This window comes from Scylla paramamosain, chromosome 23 (assembly GCF_035594125.1).
Source record: "Scylla paramamosain isolate STU-SP2022 chromosome 23, ASM3559412v1, whole genome shotgun sequence".
NCBI lineage: Eukaryota > Metazoa > Arthropoda > Malacostraca > Decapoda > Portunidae > Scylla > Scylla paramamosain.
In genome coordinates this window covers 12109875-12131043 of record NC_087173.1, presented here as the reverse complement: position 1 = coordinate 12131043, position 21169 = coordinate 12109875, and the positions used below count along the sequence as shown (strand labels likewise).

The 21169-nt window shown below is 45.6% G+C and overlaps 2 protein-coding genes across 10 annotated transcripts in view; one reads left to right on the top strand and one right to left on the bottom strand.

Moving 5' to 3' along the window:
- LOC135112212 (uncharacterized) overlaps positions 1-12147 on the top strand; it is a 28795-nt gene extending 16648 nt beyond the window's left edge. For 4 of the 6 annotated variants that reach the window (XR_010274146.1, XR_010274145.1, XR_010274144.1 and 1 more), the window contains exons 2-5: positions 567-728; positions 1169-1314; positions 3074-3225; positions 7495-9089. The gene's annotated coding sequence lies outside the window, so the exon portion shown is untranslated. Of the gene's footprint in view, positions 1-566; positions 729-1168; positions 1315-3073; positions 3226-7494; positions 9090-9254; positions 9355-11205 lie in introns of those variants that run through there. The other 2 variants (XR_010274138.1, XR_010274140.1) reach the window with 2 other exon arrangements.
- On the bottom strand, positions 12106-21169 carry LOC135112211 (probable E3 ubiquitin-protein ligase HERC4). Of its 4 annotated transcripts, none has more exons than XM_064026418.1 (8): positions 20908-21123; positions 19043-19181; positions 18093-18178; positions 17305-17455; positions 16974-17192; positions 16510-16612; positions 13242-13378; positions 12106-12793 (listed from the first exon to the last, which is right to left on the bottom strand). In XM_064026418.1, exons 2-5 carry the CDS (start codon positions 19125-19127, stop codon positions 17119-17121), a joined length of 396 nt encoding a protein of 131 aa, XP_063882488.1. In that variant the 5' UTR covers positions 19128-19181; positions 20908-21123; the 3' UTR covers positions 12106-12793; positions 13242-13378; positions 16510-16612; positions 16974-17118. The 4 variants fall into 4 exon arrangements, with proteins under 4 accessions (XP_063882488.1, XP_063882486.1, XP_063882484.1 ...); XM_064026416.1 differs by having other exon boundaries at positions 19043-19623; positions 20908-21122; XM_064026414.1 differs by lacking the exon at positions 19043-19181 and having other exon boundaries at positions 20908-21169.

Here is a 21169-nt window from a genome sequence, read left to right as displayed (position 1 = left end):
GGTTTGGTTAGATTACATTAGGTTAGGTTAGGTTAGGTTAGGTTAGATTAGATTAGATTAGGTTAGGTTTGGTTAGATTACATTAGGTTAGGTTAGGTTAAGTTAGGTTACAGTGAGGCGTCTTGAAGTCATGAGAGACATTGGCGGGGACAGAGATGGTACCTTGCCAACTCCACCTGAGAGAGAGGGGGGGGGGGGCAGGGTCATTTAAGGACTGTCTTTAGAATTAGCTTCCCTATGTTAATGTGTTAGTTTTCATATTTATTAAGAGAGAGAGAGAGAGAGAGAGAGAGAGAGAGAGAGAGAGAGAGAGAGAGAGAGAGAGAGAGGCAATATGGTGTAAGTAAAGGAACTAAAAATGTACTTCAAATGGCTTGATTCTCTCTCTCTCACTCTCTCTCTCTCTCTCTCTCTCTCTCTCTCTCTCTCTCTCTCTCTCTCTCTCTCTCTCTCTCAAAGTAAGATTAGCTAAAGAATTTTTAACATTGGGAATAGTAATCCATATATATATACATATTGGAGTATATTTTTTGTAACAGTGTGAATGATAAGATTCCACTTTTCAGTGTTGCCACGGTGACGGTGGTGGTGGGCATGACACAGATGCGGGAGGTGGAGTTTGTGCCCGATGGAGACATGCAGGTGGACAAATTGTGTTGGTCATTGGTCAGACTGGAGTTTACATGTGTACCTCCTTCACCATCATTGGTGGACACTTCACCTTGAGTGTTAGTGAAATGTGCTCTCTTTCTTACTTTATTTGTATATCACAAAAAATTTAAGACCAGTTAGTTGTCTAGACTATAAGTTTTAAAATGAGAAAATCAATCTACATAATTTTTTAAAAGGAAACAGTTAAGGCATTGTAAAGTAAAAGTCAAAATATATTTTGGTTATTATTTTTTTTGCAATCAACAACTTTCATGTATAATGAAATAAATACATTCATCAAACTTAATATCATATTTAATAACAGCTAGAGGTACCAATTTGCAGATGTCTATGGAAAATTTGTATGATAATCTTGTGGCCAACAAGAAAGGATACAATGAATGATGACTTATTATTGTAAGAAATCTTTCAGAGTTGTTGTTGTGTACTTCCACATTCCATGGAGACAGCTTTTTCCTTCACCTTTCACCATTTAAAAATGTGATAATTTCAACAGGATGCTTGAGCTGTCATGGTGTTGCTGGTGCTGTGTGCCATCATCACCCTGACACAGACCACCCTGCAGACACCTTCATCCTGGGTGTCACACGTCGCTGCTGCTACAACTCAGAGCAACAAGAGCGCAAGCCAGGAAGGGAAATGGTAACTTTTCACTTAATTTGTTGTTTATTTGAGGGCCTAATGACAGACACATAATGGAATGAGTATTTGTGAATGTTTGTTTATATCTAGATACAGCATTCACATATCTTAAGTGCCACCTTCCAAAAACAATGTCAGCCAGAAAAAATAAGTGATCAATCTAATTACATTTCAAGTCAAAAAGTTTTCCTTTAACCACTTTGCTCCAGATGCTTAAAAACATGCGTTGCTCACATACATGGCGTCGCGTAGGCTCGTGACTGGTAACTTATCTAATTTCTAATAATTTCTAATATAATTTCTGTGTGTGTGTGTGTGTGTGTGTGTGTGTGTGTGTGTGTGTGTGTGTGTGTGTGTGTGTGTGTGTGTGTGTTTTATGTATGAGTGACACTGGCCAAGGGCAACAAAAATCCAATAAAAAAATATGCCCACTGAAATGGCAGTCCCATAAAAGGGTCAAAGCAGTGGTCAAAAGTTGATGAATAAGTGTCTTGAAACCTCCCTCTTGAAGGAATTCAAGTCATAGGAAGGTGGAAATACAGAAGCAGGCAGGGAGTTCCAGAGTTTACCAGAGAAAGGGATGAATGATTGAGAATACTGGTTAACTCTTGCATTAGAGAGGTGGACAGAATAGGGGTGAGAGAAAGAAGAAAATCTTGTGCAGCAAGGCCGCAGAAGGAGGGGAGGCATGCAGTTAACAAGATCAGAAGAGCAGTTACCATGAAAATAGCAGTAGAAGACAGCTAGATATGCAACATTGCGGCAGTGAGAGGCAACATTGTGGCGGTGTGGAATGTTAGGAGTAGCAGTTGAGGGAACAGGTGTGTTAGGGTGGTAGTAAAGAGCGGCTTGGAAACTAGTTGGGCTTTTGAACGGTTGAGAGTGACTGAAGTATGATTGTCAGAAATGGAGAGGGTTTAGAATGGCATGTAAGAATGTGAAGTGAGACAGATAGAGCAATGAAGCACGTGAGGTTGAGTGAGCCAGGTGTGGAGTGAGACAGACAGACAGACAAAGTGATGAAGCACGTGGGGTTGAGTGAGCCAGGTGTGGAGGAGTGACAGACAGACAGCGATGAAGCACGTGGGGTTGAGTGAGCCAGGTGTGGAGGAGTGAGACAGACAGCGATGAAGCACGTGGGGTTGAGTGAGCCAGGTGTGGAGGAGTGAGACAGACAGCGATGAAGCACGTGGGGTTGAGTGAGCCAGGTGTGGAGGAGTGAGACAGACAGCGATGAAGCACGTGGGGTTGAGTGAGCCAGGTGTGGAGGAGTGACAGACAGACAGAGCGATGAAGCATGTGGGATTGAGTGAGCCAGGTGTGGAGGAGTGAGACAGACAGAGCCATGAAGCACGTGGGGTTGAGTGAGCCAGGTGTGGAGGAGTGACAGACAGAGCCATGAAGCACGTGGGGTTGAGTGAGCCAGGTGTGGAGGAGTGACAGACAGACAGAGCCATGAAGCACGTGGGGTTGAGTGAGCCAGGTGCGTCACTTGGGGACGACTGTGAGCCAACCCAGGACCAACGGCTGATGACGCTCAATGATGGAATTAGAAGCTGCATGAATTGTTTATGTAGATTTTAGAAGCTGTCTGAATTGTTTATGTAAATCTGAAGCACTTACTTTGAATTGAAGGCTTGGACCATGTAATATCTTTGTAATTCTTCTGTACCATTGTCATAAGTTCCTTAGATAACTCACTACAGTTTTGTCTCTATATAATAATATGTACATTTACTCAAACTGCATTTTCTTTCAGTGTGCAGGTTTGCAGTAAACCTCCCTGAAGGTTCCAGAGCTGCTCAGCAAGTGTCCAGTCCAGGCTGTCACAAGACTGTGTGACAGTGGACCTTCCACTCATACTGAAAACAGCTGTGCACTGCCACTCACAGGAAGTGGTGACCACTCTAGGTGTGCTATCTGCTGTTTATATGTGTAAGATGAGTACTGGCTAAGGGTAAGACAAATTCCTGCAGGTTTAATAATAATAATAATAAACGGTTTATTATTTAGGCAGTTGACAGACTGAAAATGTACATAGGGGATGGGGAAAAACTTAACATTAATCCTAACGGTAAGACTAATCTAGGAGGGAAATACTATTGATTGATGGCTCGCACCATGGTGGGAATCGCACTGAGTCTGTACCGGTCCGTGCGCGGCGCCTTCAGGGGCGTTATTTTGTTGTGGTGTCTGGTGGCACGGACAGGGCGAGGCGCGTCGGGCGGCAGCATGTCTCTGAGACGCGGATGATGCAGTAGTCCCTTCCCAAACTTCTCCAGAGCCTCTCGGTGCCTGGTGGATATTCTGGACAGACTCAGGGTGGTCAGGGCTTCTTCATAGGTGGTGTATGCAGGGCCAAGGATGACCCTGCACGCCCTTTTCTGCACACTCTCTAGCTGTAGCTGTTGAGTGTGTGTGAGGGAGGAGGACCACGCTGGGGAGGCGTACATGAGTTTGGGGAGGATGAAGGTGAGGTACACCCCCCTTAACTCATCTGTCGGCGTCCCCAGCGACCTGAGTCTGCGCAGCATGTACAGCCTGTAGGTAGCTGATCTCACGGTGCTGGCGACATGCTGCTTCCAGGTCAGCTGGTCGTCCACCGTGACTCCGAGAAGCTTGGCACATTGGACCACCTGGAGGGGGTGAGGGCCCACTGTGAGCCGGGGAGGGGGCACTGGTACAGAGGAGGTACAGAAATGCATCACCACAGTTTTGCTGTGGTTGATGGTCATCCTGCTCTCCTCTGTCCACGTCTGCAGTCGCTCCAGAATTGCTTGCAGTGGCGAGTAGTCCGGGTTCTTGTTGGAAACTGGGACGCCCACGGTGCAGTCGTCCACATACTTCCAGCGATGGGGGGTGTCGGTGAGGGCGTCGTTGATGAGGAGGAGGAAGCATAGAGGACCCATCTTGGTCCCCTGGGGGACTCCACATGTCAGCTGTTGGAAATTAGAGACAGAGCCCTGATAGCGAACGGCCTGACGTCTCCCTGTGAGGAAGTCGGCTAGCCACGCTATCAGATTAGGAGGGAGACCCAGACTTACTGCCTTGCTGATGACAACAGTGTGATCAACTAGATCAAAGGCTTTTTTGAAGTCGACAAAAGCAACAGCTAGAGAGGTGTTTCGCTTGTCCAGGTGGCTGTGGATGAATTCAAGGAAGCTGGTCAGGTAATGTGAGGTGGAGGTGGCTTTAATATTTCCGAATTGTCTGATATCCACGGTGTTACAAATGTTGGTGTATGCCCAGTCATATACAAAATCTTCACAAATAAGGCTAGGGATGGGGGTGATAGAGACTGGCCTGAGGTCATTGAGTGACTGAGGACTGGAAGTTTTGGGGATGGGAGTGACATAAGATGTCTTCCAGTCCGCGGGGCAAGAGTGTTGGGAGAGTGAGGCGTTTATTATGGAGCATAGCGGTGTTGCTAGCTCTACAGCAAATTCCTTGTAAATTTTTATAGGAAGGTCAGTGGGTGTGGTGGATCTTGGTTTAAATTTAAGTATTCTCTTAAAAACATCCATCGCCTGGACAGTGTGTGGAGGGGAGGGAGCGGGCAGATAGGCAGGAAGCGGAGTGGTGTGGAGGGGAGGAAAGGTTTGACAGATAGCAGCAAAGTGATCGTTCATCTCCTGAGCCGCGAGATTAGCAGGAAGGTGTGAGGTGCAAGGAAGGGATGAAGTGTGCTTTTGTAAGCCACACAAAGCTTTGATCTTAGCGTACCACTGTCTGTTGTTGGTCAGCTTGAGGTGGTGTATCTTGTCTGGGTAATAGCTTGCCTTTGCATTCTTAATCTCCCTGATTACTCTGTTTCTTAGTTTCCTGTAAAGGACCGGGCAGGAGTGGAACGCCCAGGTCCGCTGACGCATGAGTCTTTTAATGCGGGGCGTCATCCAGGGAGCATCAGACGGGTGCGTTGTGACGCTCTTGGCTGGGAAGTAGTGGTGGAAGGCTGCTGTAGTAGTGGCGACGTAGTTTTGCCATTTTAAGTGGACGTCCTCCTCATCCAGCACCTCGGTCCACGGGTGTTGTGTCACCCACTGCCCAAACTCCCTCATGGCTGAGTCAGGCATGGGGCGGTGGGTCCTGGTGACAGCTGACCGGGGGGTCGAGGTGGTGGGTGTGGGTGACCACAGTATGGAGAGGTGGGTGCTCCGTCCCATGGGAGGCAGCGGCTTGGGTGGCGAGTACTGCTGGCCCAGGTCTGTGAGGATAAGGTCGAGGATGGCTTGCTGGTGGGTGGGGAAGTCCACGACCTGGGTGAGGTGTAGCTGGTGTAGGATATCGTTGATATCTAATCTGTTAAAGTCCCCACAGATGACCAGCTTGGCAGCAGGATACCTCACCCTCAGGGCATCAGCAGTGTTGATGATGTGAGCGGTGAGCAACTGTGCAGTGGCGGCTCGTGGGGGGTGGTACACGACGTAGACTATGATGGAGGCCGTGTTGTTGGGATGGGAGGGGGGCGTGACTCTCACCCACAGGGCCTCCACACCGGCAGGAATATCGACAGGGAGGTGTGAGGGGCTGAGGGCAGAGCGGCAGAAGACGGCCACTCCCCCCCCCCTGCGCCCTGACCTGAGGTGATGGAAGAGCTGGTAGTCCTGCATCGTGCACACCTCAGGAACAATCTGCCACGCCTCAGTAACCGCCACAATGTCCGCACAAGTAGATCTCACCGTCACAATCACTTCGTCCATCTTGTTGGCCAGAGACGTTGCATTAAATAAGAGGAGTGAGGGAAGACTATACCACGTTCTCGGCACCTCAAAGTGTTTGTATTCCCTCTTCTCCACCCTGCGGTCGTCTCTGGCACTGGAGGTCACTACCTTGATGGGACGCACCACACTTTTGCCTCCTCTCGATCCACGGTTTCGAAATAGTTTTAAGGACTTAAGGCACTGTATCACGTTGGGTGGCGGGTACCCAGATCCTCGTCTACGACGCAGGAGGTAATTGCGTTCGTATGTTTGCACTGAAGCACTCATTTTTCTTTATGTATCACACGCATTCGCTACAAGTGTTCACTAAAAAAACAATCCCACCAGATCGAGCCTCAAACTAAACGCTAAAAGTTGAAAACAGAAAAGTAAAAAAACAAAACAAACTGAGGTCACTATCACTAGGGGACGGGGAAGGCCAACAAGTTGGCCGAGGCTGCTCGAGAGCGCCAAGGTCACACGTCCTGCCTGTATGAGGTCAAGACGGTGTGTGTGTGTGTGTGTGTGTGTGTGTGTGTGTGTGTGTGTGTGTGTGTGTGTGTGTGTGTGTGTGTGTGTGTTTAGGAGCCCACTAAATATTGCTTGTTGTCAGAAATGGAAAATGCTCTGATGGGCTTTGAAAAGGTTGCTTATATCAGTGAAATGAGTAGGTGTGTCCTTGGAGACAGGCAGCATGTGGCCAGGCCTGGAGGACAATCTTGACTGAGGCCCTTGAGAGACTGCAAGCTGACAAAGCCAAGGAAGATCCTTGTGGGAACACCTCAGCAAATCTTGGAGTTTATTCTGAAGGATTCTGTAGTGAGGAAACTCAAAGTTTGGAGGAACAGAAGAACAGTGTTGCTGTGTGTGGAGGCAATACATTGACTGTGTAGTATATCGCAAGGAAGACAATCTTTGCTCCCACAGTGTCAAGAGTGAAACACCTGCTCCACCACTGCCTCAGGAAGATCCACTGTTCACCCACACAGTAAAAGCTGAAATAGTGGAGGCAGTATCACGTAACAATTGATCAAAGCAGAACAAGTCAAGGTGTTACTAGTACTTACTGTGTTGTATAAATACTTCTGAAAGAGAAAGAGAGAGAGAGAAAGAGAGAGAATGATAATAGTGATGTGTGTAGTTTCAGTGATTCACTTACAGACAGTAGTTAGTGAGCAGGTGTTGAATATAATGCAGTGTTGCTGAGGGAGAATAAATTGATTAGCAGCAGTGTGCATAAATGTACTGTTTTTTTTATTTGTGTAGAAGGGACATTGACAACTTATTTATCTCTCCTTCCACTGAATGGCAGGCACAATGACACCAACAATTACCTGCTGTTTACACTTCACTGTTTTGACTTGCATTTCTCTAACAATCTGGGACTGAATTATTCACTACTGTTGGTTTGACAAAGGATTTTTAACGTGTCCCTTGAAGATTAAAAGCCCCACCTGTTTCCATTGTCTGTTATTTCCAGATTGAGTTGCCTTGAAGCTGAGATGAGTTGGTCAGCTAGTGAGTGGCTTCAATCAAGTGACTGTGAGGTGTTGGCTTCAATAAAGTGACTGTGAGGTGTTGCCTTCAATCAAGTGACTGTGAGGTGTTGGCTTCAATAAAGTGACTGTGAGGTGTTGCCTTCAATCAAGTGACTGTGAGGTGTTGGCTTCAATAAAGTGACTGTGAGGTGTTGCCTTCAATCAAGTGACTGTGAGGTGTTGGCTTCAATAAAGTGACTGTGAGGTGTTGCCTTCAATCAAGTGACTGTGAGGTGTTGGCTTCAATAAAGTGACTGTGAGGTGTTGCCTTCAATCAAGTGACTGTGAGGTGTTGGCTTCAATAAAGTGACTGTGAGGTGTTGCCTTCAATCAAGTGACTGTGAGGTGTTGCCTTCAATCAAGTGACTGTGAGGTGTTGGCTTCGATCAAGTGACTGTGAGGTGTTGGCTTCGATCAAGTGACTGTGAGGTGTTGGCTTCGATCAAGTGACTGTGAGGTGTTGGGCATGGTATTGTGTTATTGCAAGTGTAACCATTAATAAGTAAGTTCTTTCCTTATAACTCTTCATACATGGATTGCCATACATGGACGGATAAGGCCCTTGTACAGAGTCATCAGCTGGGGGTGAGAAAAACTGGTGGAGACGTCTCAGAACGCCTAACTTCACAGAAGCTGTTTTAGCTAGAGATGAAATGTGAAGTTTCTAGTTTAGATCATAAGTAAAGGACAGACCAAGGATGTTCAGTGTAGAAGAGGGGACAGTTGAGTGTCATTGAAGAAGAGGGGATAGTTTGGAAGACTGTGTTGAGTTGATAGATGGAGGAATTGAGTTTTTGATGCACTGAACAATACCAAGTTTGCTCTGCCCCAATCAGAAATTTTAGAGAGATGAGAAGTGAGGCGTTCTGTGGCTTCCCTGTGTGAACTGTTTACTTCCTGAAGGGTTGGATGTCTATGAAAAGACATGGAAAAGTGCAGGGTGATGTCATCAGCGTAGGAGTGGATAGGACAAGAAGTATGGGTTAGAAGATCATTAATGAATAATAAGAGAGTGGGTGACAGGACAGAACCCTGAGGAACACCACTGTTAATAGATTTAGCAGAAGAACAGTGACCGTCTACCACAGCAGCAATAGAATGGTCAGAAAGGAAACTTGAGATGAAGTTACAGAGAGAAGGATAGAAACTGTAGGAGGGTAGTTTGGAAATCAAAGCTTTGTGCCAGACTCTATCAAAAGCTTTTGATATGTCCAAGGCAACAGCAAAAGTTTCACCAAAATCTCTAAAAGAGGATGACCAAGACTCAGTAAGGAAAGCCAGAAGATCACCAGTAGAGCGGCCTTGACGGAATCCATACTGGCGATCAGATAGAAGGTTGTCAAGTGATAGATGTTTAAGAATCTTCCTGTTGAGGATAGATTCAAAAACTTTAGATAGGCAGGAAATTAAAGCAATAGGACTGTTGTTTGAGGGATTAAAACTACTACTACTACTACTACTACTACTACTACTACTACTACTACTACTACTACTACTACTACTACTACTACTACTACTACTACTACTACTACTACTACTACTCACATCTTGCCTGACTGCCAGACCAACATTTACTGTGTAGAAATGGCAGTCTACTCCTTTAGTTCTTTTCCTTTCTAGAATGTGCATATCAGTGTGCCCTGTCGTGCCTCCCATGCTGTGTAATGCTGCAGTGTTGATTGTGTGTGTGTGTTTCCCTCAGGTGGTACTGTGGATAGCAAGCGGAAGAGGCCTTGGGAGACTTCCGTTAATGAGGAGCAACAGTCACACCTCACTGGAGTCTTTCAGGAACCAACAGTCAGGTGAATATTGTGTTATTTGTACTGTTGAGGTCCCATATCTCTGACTTGTGTGCTCTCAAGATGCTATGCTCAATTTTTGAATCCTTGACACTGACAATAAGTCAAGCTTAGTGGGAGATGTCTTTCACACACTGCCCTGCTTGTTTCCCCCTTGTTACAGCTTAATCTGCTTCTTCCCCCCCTTGCTACAACTTAATTTGCTTGTTTCCCCCTTGTTACAGCTTAATCTGCTTCTTCCCCCCCTTGCTACAACTTAATTTCCTTGTTTCCCCCCTTGCTACAACTTAATTTCCTTGTTTCCCCTTTGCTACAACTTAATCTGCTTGTTTCCCCCCTTGCTACAACTTAATCTGCTTGCTTCTCCCTTGCTACAATTTAATTCTTCTCATAAGTGTTGTGATTGTGGTTGTTCAAGAAGGGATCAGTAACTGTCAGACTGGAAGGAAGCTGGTAAGATTGGAAGCAGCCGTCACACAGTTGGCAAAGGGTGCTCAGTGATTGGAACAGCTGTCTCTCTGCTACCCTGCAACTCGCAAGCTTCTTCTGACTAAAAGAGGGTGCAGCTAATCAGTTTTTACAATATATACATCCCATCAGCTTAATATTCTTGTATCTGCTTTCCTTTTTCACCAAGAGCCTTTCTTCCTCTTCGGAGTGACAGCTGTGCCTTGTGTCAGTGCATCCCTGGCCATCTGTGTCATGGCTGTCGTTGATCTTGCTGTCTCCCGTCCAGTCTCACAACTACAAAGCCCTCTCAAACAAGGCCTATCACAGCACTCTTCCCTTTGTTAAGCTTGACAGCACCCGTTATAATGCAAGAATTAAATGTGAGCTGTGAAATCAGAGTGTAGCAGTAAGGGGGGGACAGGCAGGGAAGTACAGGAGAGACCTTCCCTTCCACTATGTCTGGCAGTCTCTCTGTGATTAAAGGGCTGAACATGGCATCCCCAGGGCACGAGAGTTGCCATGGGTGATAATTTGCTACTTTTTTTGAGCAGTGAAGCCTTTGTTCTGTGGGTGTGCTGTCATGCACTGTAATATTCTGTGTGGCCATTGTAAAGCCACATTGAAAGTATATGTAAAGCTTGATGCCAACCCCAAGCTGTCCCATTTTATAAATTCATATAGAAATATTTAGAAAAAAACTGGGAAAATTTGAAATCTGCAGCAATTTTGGTCCCAGGAATTTTGGATAGGGGAATTTCAACTGTATATAGCATTGTTGGGTGTGTGTGTGTGTGTGTTTGTGTATGGATAAGAGGAATAAGATTAACGTTTTCTGAAGGAGTCAGAGGAGGGGAGGCATGCACTTAACCACGATTACAAGAGCAGTAACACTGAAAATAGTGGTACAAGACTGTAAGAGGAGCAACAGATGGCTGGATAAGCAGATGTTAGCTCCTGTTAAGTGTGAGTCCTGACAGGTGTGAGTGAGTCTTGTCAGTGAGGTGTGTTGTGAAGTATTAATGGAGAGAGAGAAGGAATGATTTTCAATGATCACTGTGAAATAAGAGGAGAGTTCTGTTATTGCGATGTGCATGTGAAAGTATTGGGTTAAATATGAGACTAATTTTGGGGAATTCATGGATATAGGAGAGAAATAGATGTGAAATTGTTGTGGGGTGTTAAAGGACTGTCTGAGGCACCTGTTAGGCCAGGGGAGGGAGTGAAAAGTTTGTGGGAATAAGAGTTTGCATGAGTGAGGAATTAGTGTGTGTGTGTGTGATGCAGAAATAATCTCATTCTTCATAACTAGTTTACCCAAGTTGCATTATTTATGTATTTATTTGCAGAGGTTTGTCTTCTGTCTGTGCAATCAAGGCTGGTGGTGATGGTGGTGTCTCATTGCAGGGCCTGATGTGAAGGTGTCTGCAGCCAGTGTTTGGTGTCCTCTGTGCCTGCCTGGTGGTGCCTCATTGCAGGGCCTGATGTGAAGGTGTCTGCAGCCAGTGGTGGTGCCTCATTGCAGGGCTGATGTGAAGGTGTCTGCAGCCAGTGGTGGGTGTCCTCTCTTCCTGGTGGTGCAGCCTGATGTGTTGCCTGCTTCAGTGTAAATCTTGCAAGCCAGATCTGCCAGCTGTCTCCAGTGTAGTAGTCTAGGGTGCTTTGCTTTGTGTCTTTGGCAATAAATAAATTTGTGAGCATCATTCTCATGTGAATTATATAGTTTGATAAAATTACGGAATGTGCTTGGGTAAACTAAATTTATATATTGGTGGTAAACAATTCATGCATCCCCAAGTAAATAAATAAAAAAATAAATAGGACCCAAAACAATAGATACAATATAGATCATCCTCTGGTCAAAAAAAAAGCCAGGATTGGCCCATTTTTGGCCAAGTTTAAAGTGAAACTTGCACACACAAGCCCTGTCCGAGCGACACCGGAGTCGCTCGGACAGGGCTTCTGTGTGCAAGTTTTACCTTAAACTTAGCCAAAAATGGGCCAATCCTGGCTTTTTTTTTTTGGACCAGAGGATCAATTGTTACTAGTATTTTTTGCTTCCATTTTTTTTTTTTTTTTTATCAGGGCTATGAACTGGTTACATCAGAAAGCAGCTTATTTGCAATTTGTAAAAAGATTTGTATATAATTCCACATAATTCCACAAGTATGAACAAGATGATTAAATATATTTGTTTAAATCACATTGCCAAAGTTTCTGAGGCATGAACTGTTACACCAGAAAGCTTGTTTATTTGCAACTTGTTAGTATAATTCCCTAAGTATGTACAAGATAATAATATATATATTGTTTAATCACAAAAGTTTAATAAATACACAATAGGATAAATGATTTGTTTTCCTTGTGTCAGAGAGCTCCTGTGTCAACTTGAGTGAGACTAGTGTTGAGGACTTCAGCCTTTGCAAGTCCTGAAGGATGCTTGTCACTCCCACCAACAGCTTGAAGGGACTCTTCCTGCTGCTAAACTGCTTGACTATTTTTCCTGCTTAAAATTCTTGCCTTACAATCTTGTTACAACTTGAAAACTTGTACCCTTTTCTCGCTGCATTCTTCCTGCTGTTAACTGCTTGACAATTATTCCTTAAAATTCTTACCTTACTTTTTCCTGCTTAAAATTCTTGCCTTACAATCTTCTTACTTGAAAACTCTTGTACCCTTTTCTCGCTGCATTCTTCCTGCTGTTAACTGCTTGACAATTATTCCTGCTTAAAATTCTTGCCTTACAATCTTCTTACAACTTGACTCTTCCTTGATTGCAATGAAAAATTCCTTGACTCCTCTTGTCAGGCTTACAGGTAGCAAGACTCGGCCCCTCTTCCTGATTAAACACCTCGTCAGGCTTACAGGTAGTGACACAGCCTCTCTTCCTGATGAAACTCGACTCCCTGATTGCAATGAGTATGTCAGGCCTGATGTGGTAGAGATTCCTGTGGGCAACTGTTCATGGGATGGAGTGAAGCAGCACACGTCACACCTGCAAGGGAAACAGACCATTAGTTCCTAGACACATGAAGCTTGTATGTGCTGAGATTCTTAATGTTTGATAATTGATTCATTACAAAACAACCTTTGAAAAGAATGAGGCGTGGAAAAGGTGCCGAGATTCTTAGTATGAGATGTTTGGGGATTGGTTGCCTAAAAGACTATGACTGGACAAACATGATACGAAAAAACCGGGCAAGTTTGAAAAGTACAATGCACTATGCAAGAAATGTGTCGATATTTTGTGAATTGCGTCAAAAATTCAGTCACATTCAAGAAAGGAAATTTGAAAAGCATAGCAGTATGACAGACAAGAAACTGAAAAATGTGCCTTAAATAAATACTTCCCAATTATATTTGAAGGATGATTGAAATTCGCACGGCATCATAAATTTCAATAGCACGACATTATATACATATTAGAAGTTTAAAAGACGAACCTGATGGATAATTTCACCTTCCCCAACACTGCCTCGATCACATGGTATCCTGGCAACGGGAACAGCGAAGAGGCAGCTGAATTCACACCTGTATATCAATCAACTCTGCCTCGGTGCTGACTTGGCCAAGGGAGAGGCTGTGGGAGAGAGAGAGAGCCTTTGTCAAGTCACCCCTATAAATGTAAAGCACACGAAATCTATAGTTGTAATCAAATTTAATATTGCAGAAGGGTAGCGACATTGTGAGTAGGAAAGACAGGAGAGGCGAGGAAAGAATCAGCTTGATCCTGGAGAAGTGAAAATATAATCTCGAGGATAAACTTATGAATAACTTACAATTTGAAAATAATAATAATTTAAAACTTTCTGCTCACACCTTCGAAGTTTATTATTGCTATTCAAAGTCAGTTTATGGTTCCAGAGATACGTTTTTGAAACCCACTTTAGAAAAATATATGAGGAAATAAAACAGTACAAGAAAAAAAAAATATACATATCACATGAATAACAAATTAGGAAAATAAGTATTAGAAATCCAACTTCGAGCTGAATTGATAAAAAAAAATAAAAGAAAAATCTGGTTTAATACAACAAAGCATTAATAGACAAGTTTAATGTAAATTTAGAAGGTTAATGTGTGTGTGTGTGTGTGTGTGTGTGTGTGTGAGGAGTTGTGTCTTTTTGAGTGTCTCCAGATTTTTGAGTGTGTCGTCACCAGATTTTTGAGTGCATGAGCATTCTAATGGTTGAATGAATTCGTGTTTATGTGCGTGTGAGTGTGTGGGAGCGGGCGTGAGTGTGTGGGCGCGGGCGTAAGTGTATGTGTGGGCGCGGGCGTAAGTGTATGTGTGGGAGCGGGCTTGTGTGTGTGTGTGGGCGCGGGCGTTTGAGGGCGTGGACGCGGGCGTGTGAGTGCATGGAGGCGGGCGTGTGAGTGCATGGAGGCAGGCGTGTGAGTGCATGGAGGCGGGCGTGAGTGCGTGCGTGGAGGTGGGCGTGAGTGCGTGCGTGGAGGTGGGCGTGAGTGCGTGCGTGGACGCGGGCGTGAGTGCGTGCGTGGACGCAGGCGTGAGTGCGTGGAGGCGGGCGTGAGTGCGTGCGTGGAGGTGGGCGTGAGTGCGTGCGTGGACGCGGGCGTGAGTGCGTGCGTGGACGCGGGCGTGAGTGCGTGGAGACGGGCGTGAGTGCGTGCGTGGAGGTGGGCGTGAGTGCGTGCGTGGACGCGGGCGTGAGTGCGTGCGTGGACGCAGACGTGAGTGCGTGGAGGCGGGCGTGAGTGCGTGCGTGGAGGTGGGCGTGAGTGCGTGCGTGGACGCGGGCGTGAGTGCGTGCGTGGACGCAGACGTGAGTGCGTGGAGACGGGCGTGAGTGCGTGCGTGGAGGTGGGCGTGAGTGCGTGCGTGGACGCGGGCGTGAGTGCGTGCGTGGACGCAGGCGTGAGTGCGTGGAGACGGGCGTGAGTGCGTGCGTGGAGGTGGGCGTGAGTGCGTGCGTGGACGCGGGCGAGTGCGTGCGTGGACGCAGGCGTGAGTGCGTGGAGACGGGCGTGAGTGCGTGCGTGGAGGTGGGCGTGAGTGCGTGCGTGGACGCGGGCGTGAGTGCGTGCGTGGACGCAGGCGTGAGTGCGTGGAGACGGGCGTGAGTGCGTGGAGGTGGGCGTGAGTGCGTGTGTGGACGCGGGCGCGAGTGCGTGGAGGCGGGCGTGGGTGCGTAGAGGCGGGCGTGAGTGCGTGGAGGCGGGCGTGAGTGCGTGCGTGGACGCGGGCGTGAGTGCGTGGCCGCGGGCGTGTGAGTGCGTGGAGGCGGGCGTGAGTGCGTGCGCGGACGCGGGCGTGAATGCGTGCGTGGACGCGGGCGTGAGTGCGTGCGTGGACACAGGCGTGAGTGCGTGGAGGCGGGCGTGAGTGCGTGCGTGGACGCAGGCGTTTGAGGGCATGGACGCGGGCGTGAGTGTGTGGGCGCGGACGTGTGAGTATGTGGGCGCGGGCGTGAGTGTGTGGGCGCAGGCTTGTGAGTACGTGGACGTGGGCGTTTGATGGCGTGGACGCGGACCTGTGAGGGCGAGGGCATGAGGGCGAGGGCGCGGACGTGTGAGAGTGTGGGCGTGGAAATGGGCGTATTTGTGTGATCCTCCTAAGTGTTGGTGTGTGTGCCTTACTACTTAATACAGTTTGTGAGCCAGGTGACCGAGCACGTGGCGCGCGGGGCATTTAAAGCCCTTTAATAATGGTAAATAAAGGCGATTTAAAAATATGAGGAAGAATGGCATCAACTTGTGGTGCTCATAGAAAACGTAAGATATATTAAGGGAGACTATGATATTTAATAACTTAATTTTAATCTTAGTCGAAAAGTGTTATTTTTAAGGTATGCCCTCCCCTTAAAGGTAGGTGTGTGTGTGTGTGTGTGTGTGTGTGTGTGTGTGTGTGTGTGTGTGTGTGTGTGTGTGTGTGTGTGTGTGTGTGTGTTTTGTGTGTGTGTGTGTGTGTGTGTGTGTGTGTGTGTGTGTGTGTGTGTGTGTGTGTGTGTGTGTGTGTGTGTGTGTGTGTGTGTGTGTGTGTGTGTGTGTGCAACAAATATAAACGTACATAAAAAGATAATGAATGAATGAAAGTAATGAGCAATGGTACTTAAGCCAATTACCACTTACCACAGCGAACAAGTCGAGGGAACACAAGGCAGCGGCCACAGACATACCAATCTATCACAGTCTTGCGTATTCATAAATAAATAATCTCGACTTCTCCCTTAATTCTCACCTCAATAAGTTAGTCACACGTCAGATCACCTGGACAAACATGCAGTTTCCTACCTAACAAGCTTATTTACGCTGCCTGCAGTCTAATCACTCACGCAGCTTAATCTTGGCCAGTATCAGTTAGGTTAGGTTAGGTTAGGTTATTTATTATTTCCCCCTGGACATACAAATAGCTTAACATCTGTTCAGCATATTTAATTCTCACCTGATAAGCTTAACTACGTCACCTGAGCAGTGTTATAATCACCATCTGGCCTAATGTGTTCTCCCTAAGGGTGAAGCAGTGAGGTGCTGCAGGTCACACAGTGGCTCGGAAATTGAAATATTCAGGTTTTCGACGAGCCAGGGAGCTGCAACACATCACCTGCTCAACATCTAAACACTGAAGAAGAAAAATGACAACAAGAACAAGGACAAAATAGAACAAATGAAGGAAGGAACAGAAATACTTGACAAAAACACACACACACACACACACACACACACACACACACACACACACATACGTACCTTCCCTAAAGAGTTGAGTGCCGCTGTGTGGCTCTCCCCAAGTGCCACATACCCAATTGGTTCAGAATAACAGGCAAAATTTGGCACCAACGCTGGGGTGTCACTGAGAGAGAGAGAGAGAGAGAGAGAGAGAGAGAGAGAGAGAGAGAGAGAGAGAGAGAGAGAGAGAGAGAGAGAGAGAGAGAGAGAGAGAGAGAGAGAGAGAGAGAGAGAGAGAGAGAGAGAGAGAGAGAGAGAGAGAAATTGGTTAGTCTTAGGCTTATATAATTTAATTCATGTTTGTTTAGAATTATTCATCATCATTATTATTATTATTATCATTATTCAGTTTGTTTTTCTTGATTATAAATAAAAGAATATACTTTATGTACACCACCACTACTACTACTACTACTACTATTACTACTTTTCTTCCTCTTCCTCTTCCTCCCACCACCCAAACACACACACACACACACACACACCTAACAAGAGGATCACCCTTGGGAGTATAGCCCAGTTGACCCTGCTTGTTTGACCCCCACAACAGCAGGTAGCCGGCCTGGGTCACGGCAGCAGAGTGGTGACCCGCAGCGGCCAGCAGGACTAAGAGGGTGCCAGCCAAGGAGGTCACCAGGGCAGGGTCCTTCTGGGGCCCCTGTCAGTGTCTAAGTGCCAACTGGCCCAAGGTATTTTGTCACCATCTGAAACACACAAAAGCAAAAAATAAATAAATAATGATGATAACACACACACACACACACACACACATATATACAGACACAGACACAGACATACATACATACAGACACCCACCAGCAGTCAAGGCAAGGGTGTGGTTGGCGTCACAGGCCAGCTGCACTGTCACCTTCCTGGCCAGACTCTTGACAAGCTTGCGTGTGGCGGTGTGACTGTCGCAGGAGTTGACGCCAAGCTCACCGTACCCATTGTCACCCCGTGCGTAGATCTGAGGAGAGAGGGAGAGGTGGGAGGGAGGGAGAGGGAGAGGGAGAGGAGAGAGAGAGAGAGAGAGAGAGAGAGAGAGAGAGAGAGAGAGAGAGAGAGAGAGAGAGAGAGAGAGAGAGAGAGAGAGAGAGAGAGAGAGAGAGAGAGTGAGAGAACTAAGACCTAATCTAACAAAACCCAACTTAACTTAAGATATAATATAACTTTAAAGAGAGAGAGAGAGAGTGAGAGGGGAGATTAGAGAGAGAGGGAGAGGGAGAGAACCTAACCTGTCTAGGAGAAATAATTTGAATATACAGTAAAATCCCTCTCATCCGGCATTCCAGTATCCGGCAGCTTCAAGTATCCGGCACATTTTTCCCTGAGCCTTAAAATCAATAAAAAATCAATGTGTACTCACAAAATCGATTAAAATTCCCGCACAAGGCATACTCTGTCCCCTGGCCACCACAGCGCACTGCTTGGCGCCACCCGCGGCCCGCTGCACTGTGTTTACCGAGTGACTCAGTCCCGCATGTGCACTGTTTATGGCCTGACGCCAAACAACAAAATTATTTCTACTCTTTCACACACACACACACACACACACACATCACAGGCTCTCTCTCTCTCTCTCTCTCTCTCTCTCTCTCTCTCACCAGGCCCCAGGAGGTGAGAGCAAGAGAGTGCTGGTCTCCGGCTGCCACCTGAACGATGCTGTAGTTCTGTAGCTCATCAATTAATTCTGCAGGTGAGAGAACAGGTGGTGAGGAGGAGAAAGTGCTATTGGAGTGTTGTGTGGTTATGGTGGTGTGGTGGTAGTAGTAGTAGTAGTAGTAGTAGTAGTAGTAGTAGTAGTAGTAGTAGTAGTAGTAGTAGGTTCATTACATTCCAAGCACAGTACATAAATAAATAAATAAATAAATAAGTAAATAAATATGATCAAAAAATAAGAAAACAACAACAACAACAACAACAACAACCACATAAAAACTGATGACCCCAACCAGTCACCATGACCTCTAGTACAAGGGTCACACAGGGCCACCACACTGCGACCTGACACAAACATAAACAAGACACCTTTTATGCATGAAGGACAAGTGACCTATGACCCAACAGTGACCCACAGTGACCCACATTGACCCACCGTGACCAACAGTGACCCACAGTGACCCACATTGACCCACAGTGACCCAACAGTGACCCAACAGTGTCTTCACCTAGAACTGTGGAGTGTACAAGTGCCCAGCTGACACGTGGAGGTGCAGGTGTCAAGGCTAGGTCACATTAGGTCACCTGAACAGAGAGTGTAAGGGGGGGGTGGCCTGGTGAAGGGAGGGGGGCCAGGTCAACCCTTAAATTGTGTGTAATAATGAAAATAATGATAACAGTGACCTCTCTCTCTCTCTCTCTCTCTCGCACTCACACATACACACACACGCACACACACACATTTAACTAGGGAGAGGCGTCACTGGCTGCACAGGGAAGCAATTTAAGTGGTCTGAAATATCTTACTGGCGTTGTGTGGCGCCATCAACAAAGCAACACCATTTCTCAAGTAAATAAGTATCATATCTCACTCAACACCATCTCAGGCACTCACCTTCCTGTATCTGGTGGTGTGTGCGTGTGTCTGTAGGTGTGGAGGAGCCCTTGAAAGCCAGCACCTTGTACACCTGGTTAAACATAAGATGCCTGGCCTGTAGATCCACGTTTTTGGCGCGACTCTGTGGGCCGTCTCACTTCCCAGGGACAGTTTTTTTGTTTTTTACTAATTACACTGGTTTTTATATATATATTTATCGGTTTTCTAGGTTATGATGATTAATAAAGGTTATATTATTCGTTTTGCATAGGGTTTATCTTATACTAGTATTTTAAGATACCACAAGTTATAAAATCCCACATCTCTAATCTTTGCCTTTTTTTTCTTATTTACGCCACTTTTCCTTAATATTTTCCGGTATAAGATAATGTAAAATACTTAAAAGACTCCGTACTAGTTGTTTATTTATCAAAAGTAACCTCAATTAGTGAATTATAACGCGACCGTCCCTGTCTCAACACTGTACCATTATACAATGTTGACATCCTGAGGACTGTCTAAGAAAGATGAAAGAAATTTAATCCTCTTCCTCTTCCTCGTCTTCCTCACCCTCATCCTCCTTTCTTCCCCTTCCTCCTCTGGCAGAAAAGGGATAAGAGGAGGAAGTAAACGAAAATAAAGAAAGGAATAAGGAAATACTGAATAAAGAAAGAAATAACGAATAATATGATTTAAAACTTTGTCCCTGTTATTTTCCTTCATTTAAATCCTATTCCTCCTCTTCTTCCTCCTCTTCTTCCTCATAATCTTCCTTTCTTCTTCCTTCTCAACATTACTCACCATTTTGTGGTTTTAAATGAAAGATTTATATATCATCTTGCGAACATTTTCAACACACACACACACACACACACACTGCATAAGCATCTGTACAACGAAAGACAAGGCAACACACACACACACACACACACACACACACTGCATAAGCATCTGTACAACGAAAGACAAGGCAACACACACACACACACACACACACACACACACACACACACACACTGCATCACCATCTGTACAACGAAATTCAAGGCAACACACACACACACACACACACACACACACACACACTGCATCACCATCTGTACAACGAAAGACAAGGCAACACACACACACACACACACACACACTGCATCACCATCTGTACAACGAAAGACAAGGCAACACACACACACACACACACACACACACACACACACACACACACACACACACTGTATAAGCATCTGTACAACGAAAGACAAGGCAACACACACACACACACACACACACACACATACACACCAGAAACACCTAGAAACACCTAGAAACACAATTTTACTCCCAAAAACACCTAGAAACCCAAAAAACACTTAAATAACACTTAATTTCCTTTCAAAACACCCCAAAAGCACTCATTTCTTGCAAAAAAAACATCGAATAACACTTAATTTCCTTTCAAAACACCCAAAAAACACACATTTCTAGCCAAAAAACACTTAAATAACACTTAATTTCCTTTCAAAACACCCCAGAAGAGACACACACCTACCCAAGGACAGCGAAAAAACAACAATTTCTACCCAAACAAACTTGAAAAACACCAAAATCTAAAAAAAACACAAAAAATAAAAAAAATATATAAAAAAAACATCCCCTGCCTTTTTAAAACGCCACAGAAACGAAGAATTCACTTAAAAAAACACTGAAAGCACGACTATTCCCTTTCAAAACACCAAAAACTCTCACTTCTATTCCAAAATGCCTAGAAAAAAAAATTGCGTATTTAACTCAAAACACTTCATCTTATATTACAAGGCTGCCACATCACCACCACCACCACCACCACCACTACTACTACTACTGCTACTACTACTACGTTTGCTTACCTTTAAAACGCTGGAAATTCAGTGAAAATCTTTTCTTAATATTTCTTCTTTTCCTTCTCCTCTTCCTCCTTCCCTTCCCTCTTCTTCCTCCTCCTTCTTTCCTCCTCTTTCTATTCTTCTCTATGCATGAAAACAGCTGGAAAATATAGGAAATAACACTAAATACTAATGGAAGGGCACTGGGAGGAGGGAAGGTCCAGGGTCTCGGTCCCCGGATGAAGGCGGCTGATGACGTCACGTCCGCCATATTTACGTTGCGCAA

What these genes read in the sequence shown, in the direction of transcription:
- LOC135112211 (XM_064026414.1), bottom strand. Translation starts at nt 21,154, where the DNA reads ATGGCGGACGTGACGTCATCAGCCGCCTTCATCCGGGGACCGAGACCC. An exon ending in GAATTTCCAGCGTTTTAAAG is followed by an intron (nt 18,179 to 20,907) that starts GTAAGCAAACGT and finishes TCTCACCTGCAG; the next exon opens with AATTAATTGATGAGCTACAG. An exon ending in CACCCTTGCCTTGACTGCTG is followed by an intron (nt 17,193 to 17,304) that starts GTGGGTGTCTGT and finishes TGTGTGTTTCAG; the next exon opens with ATGGTGACAAAATACCTTGG.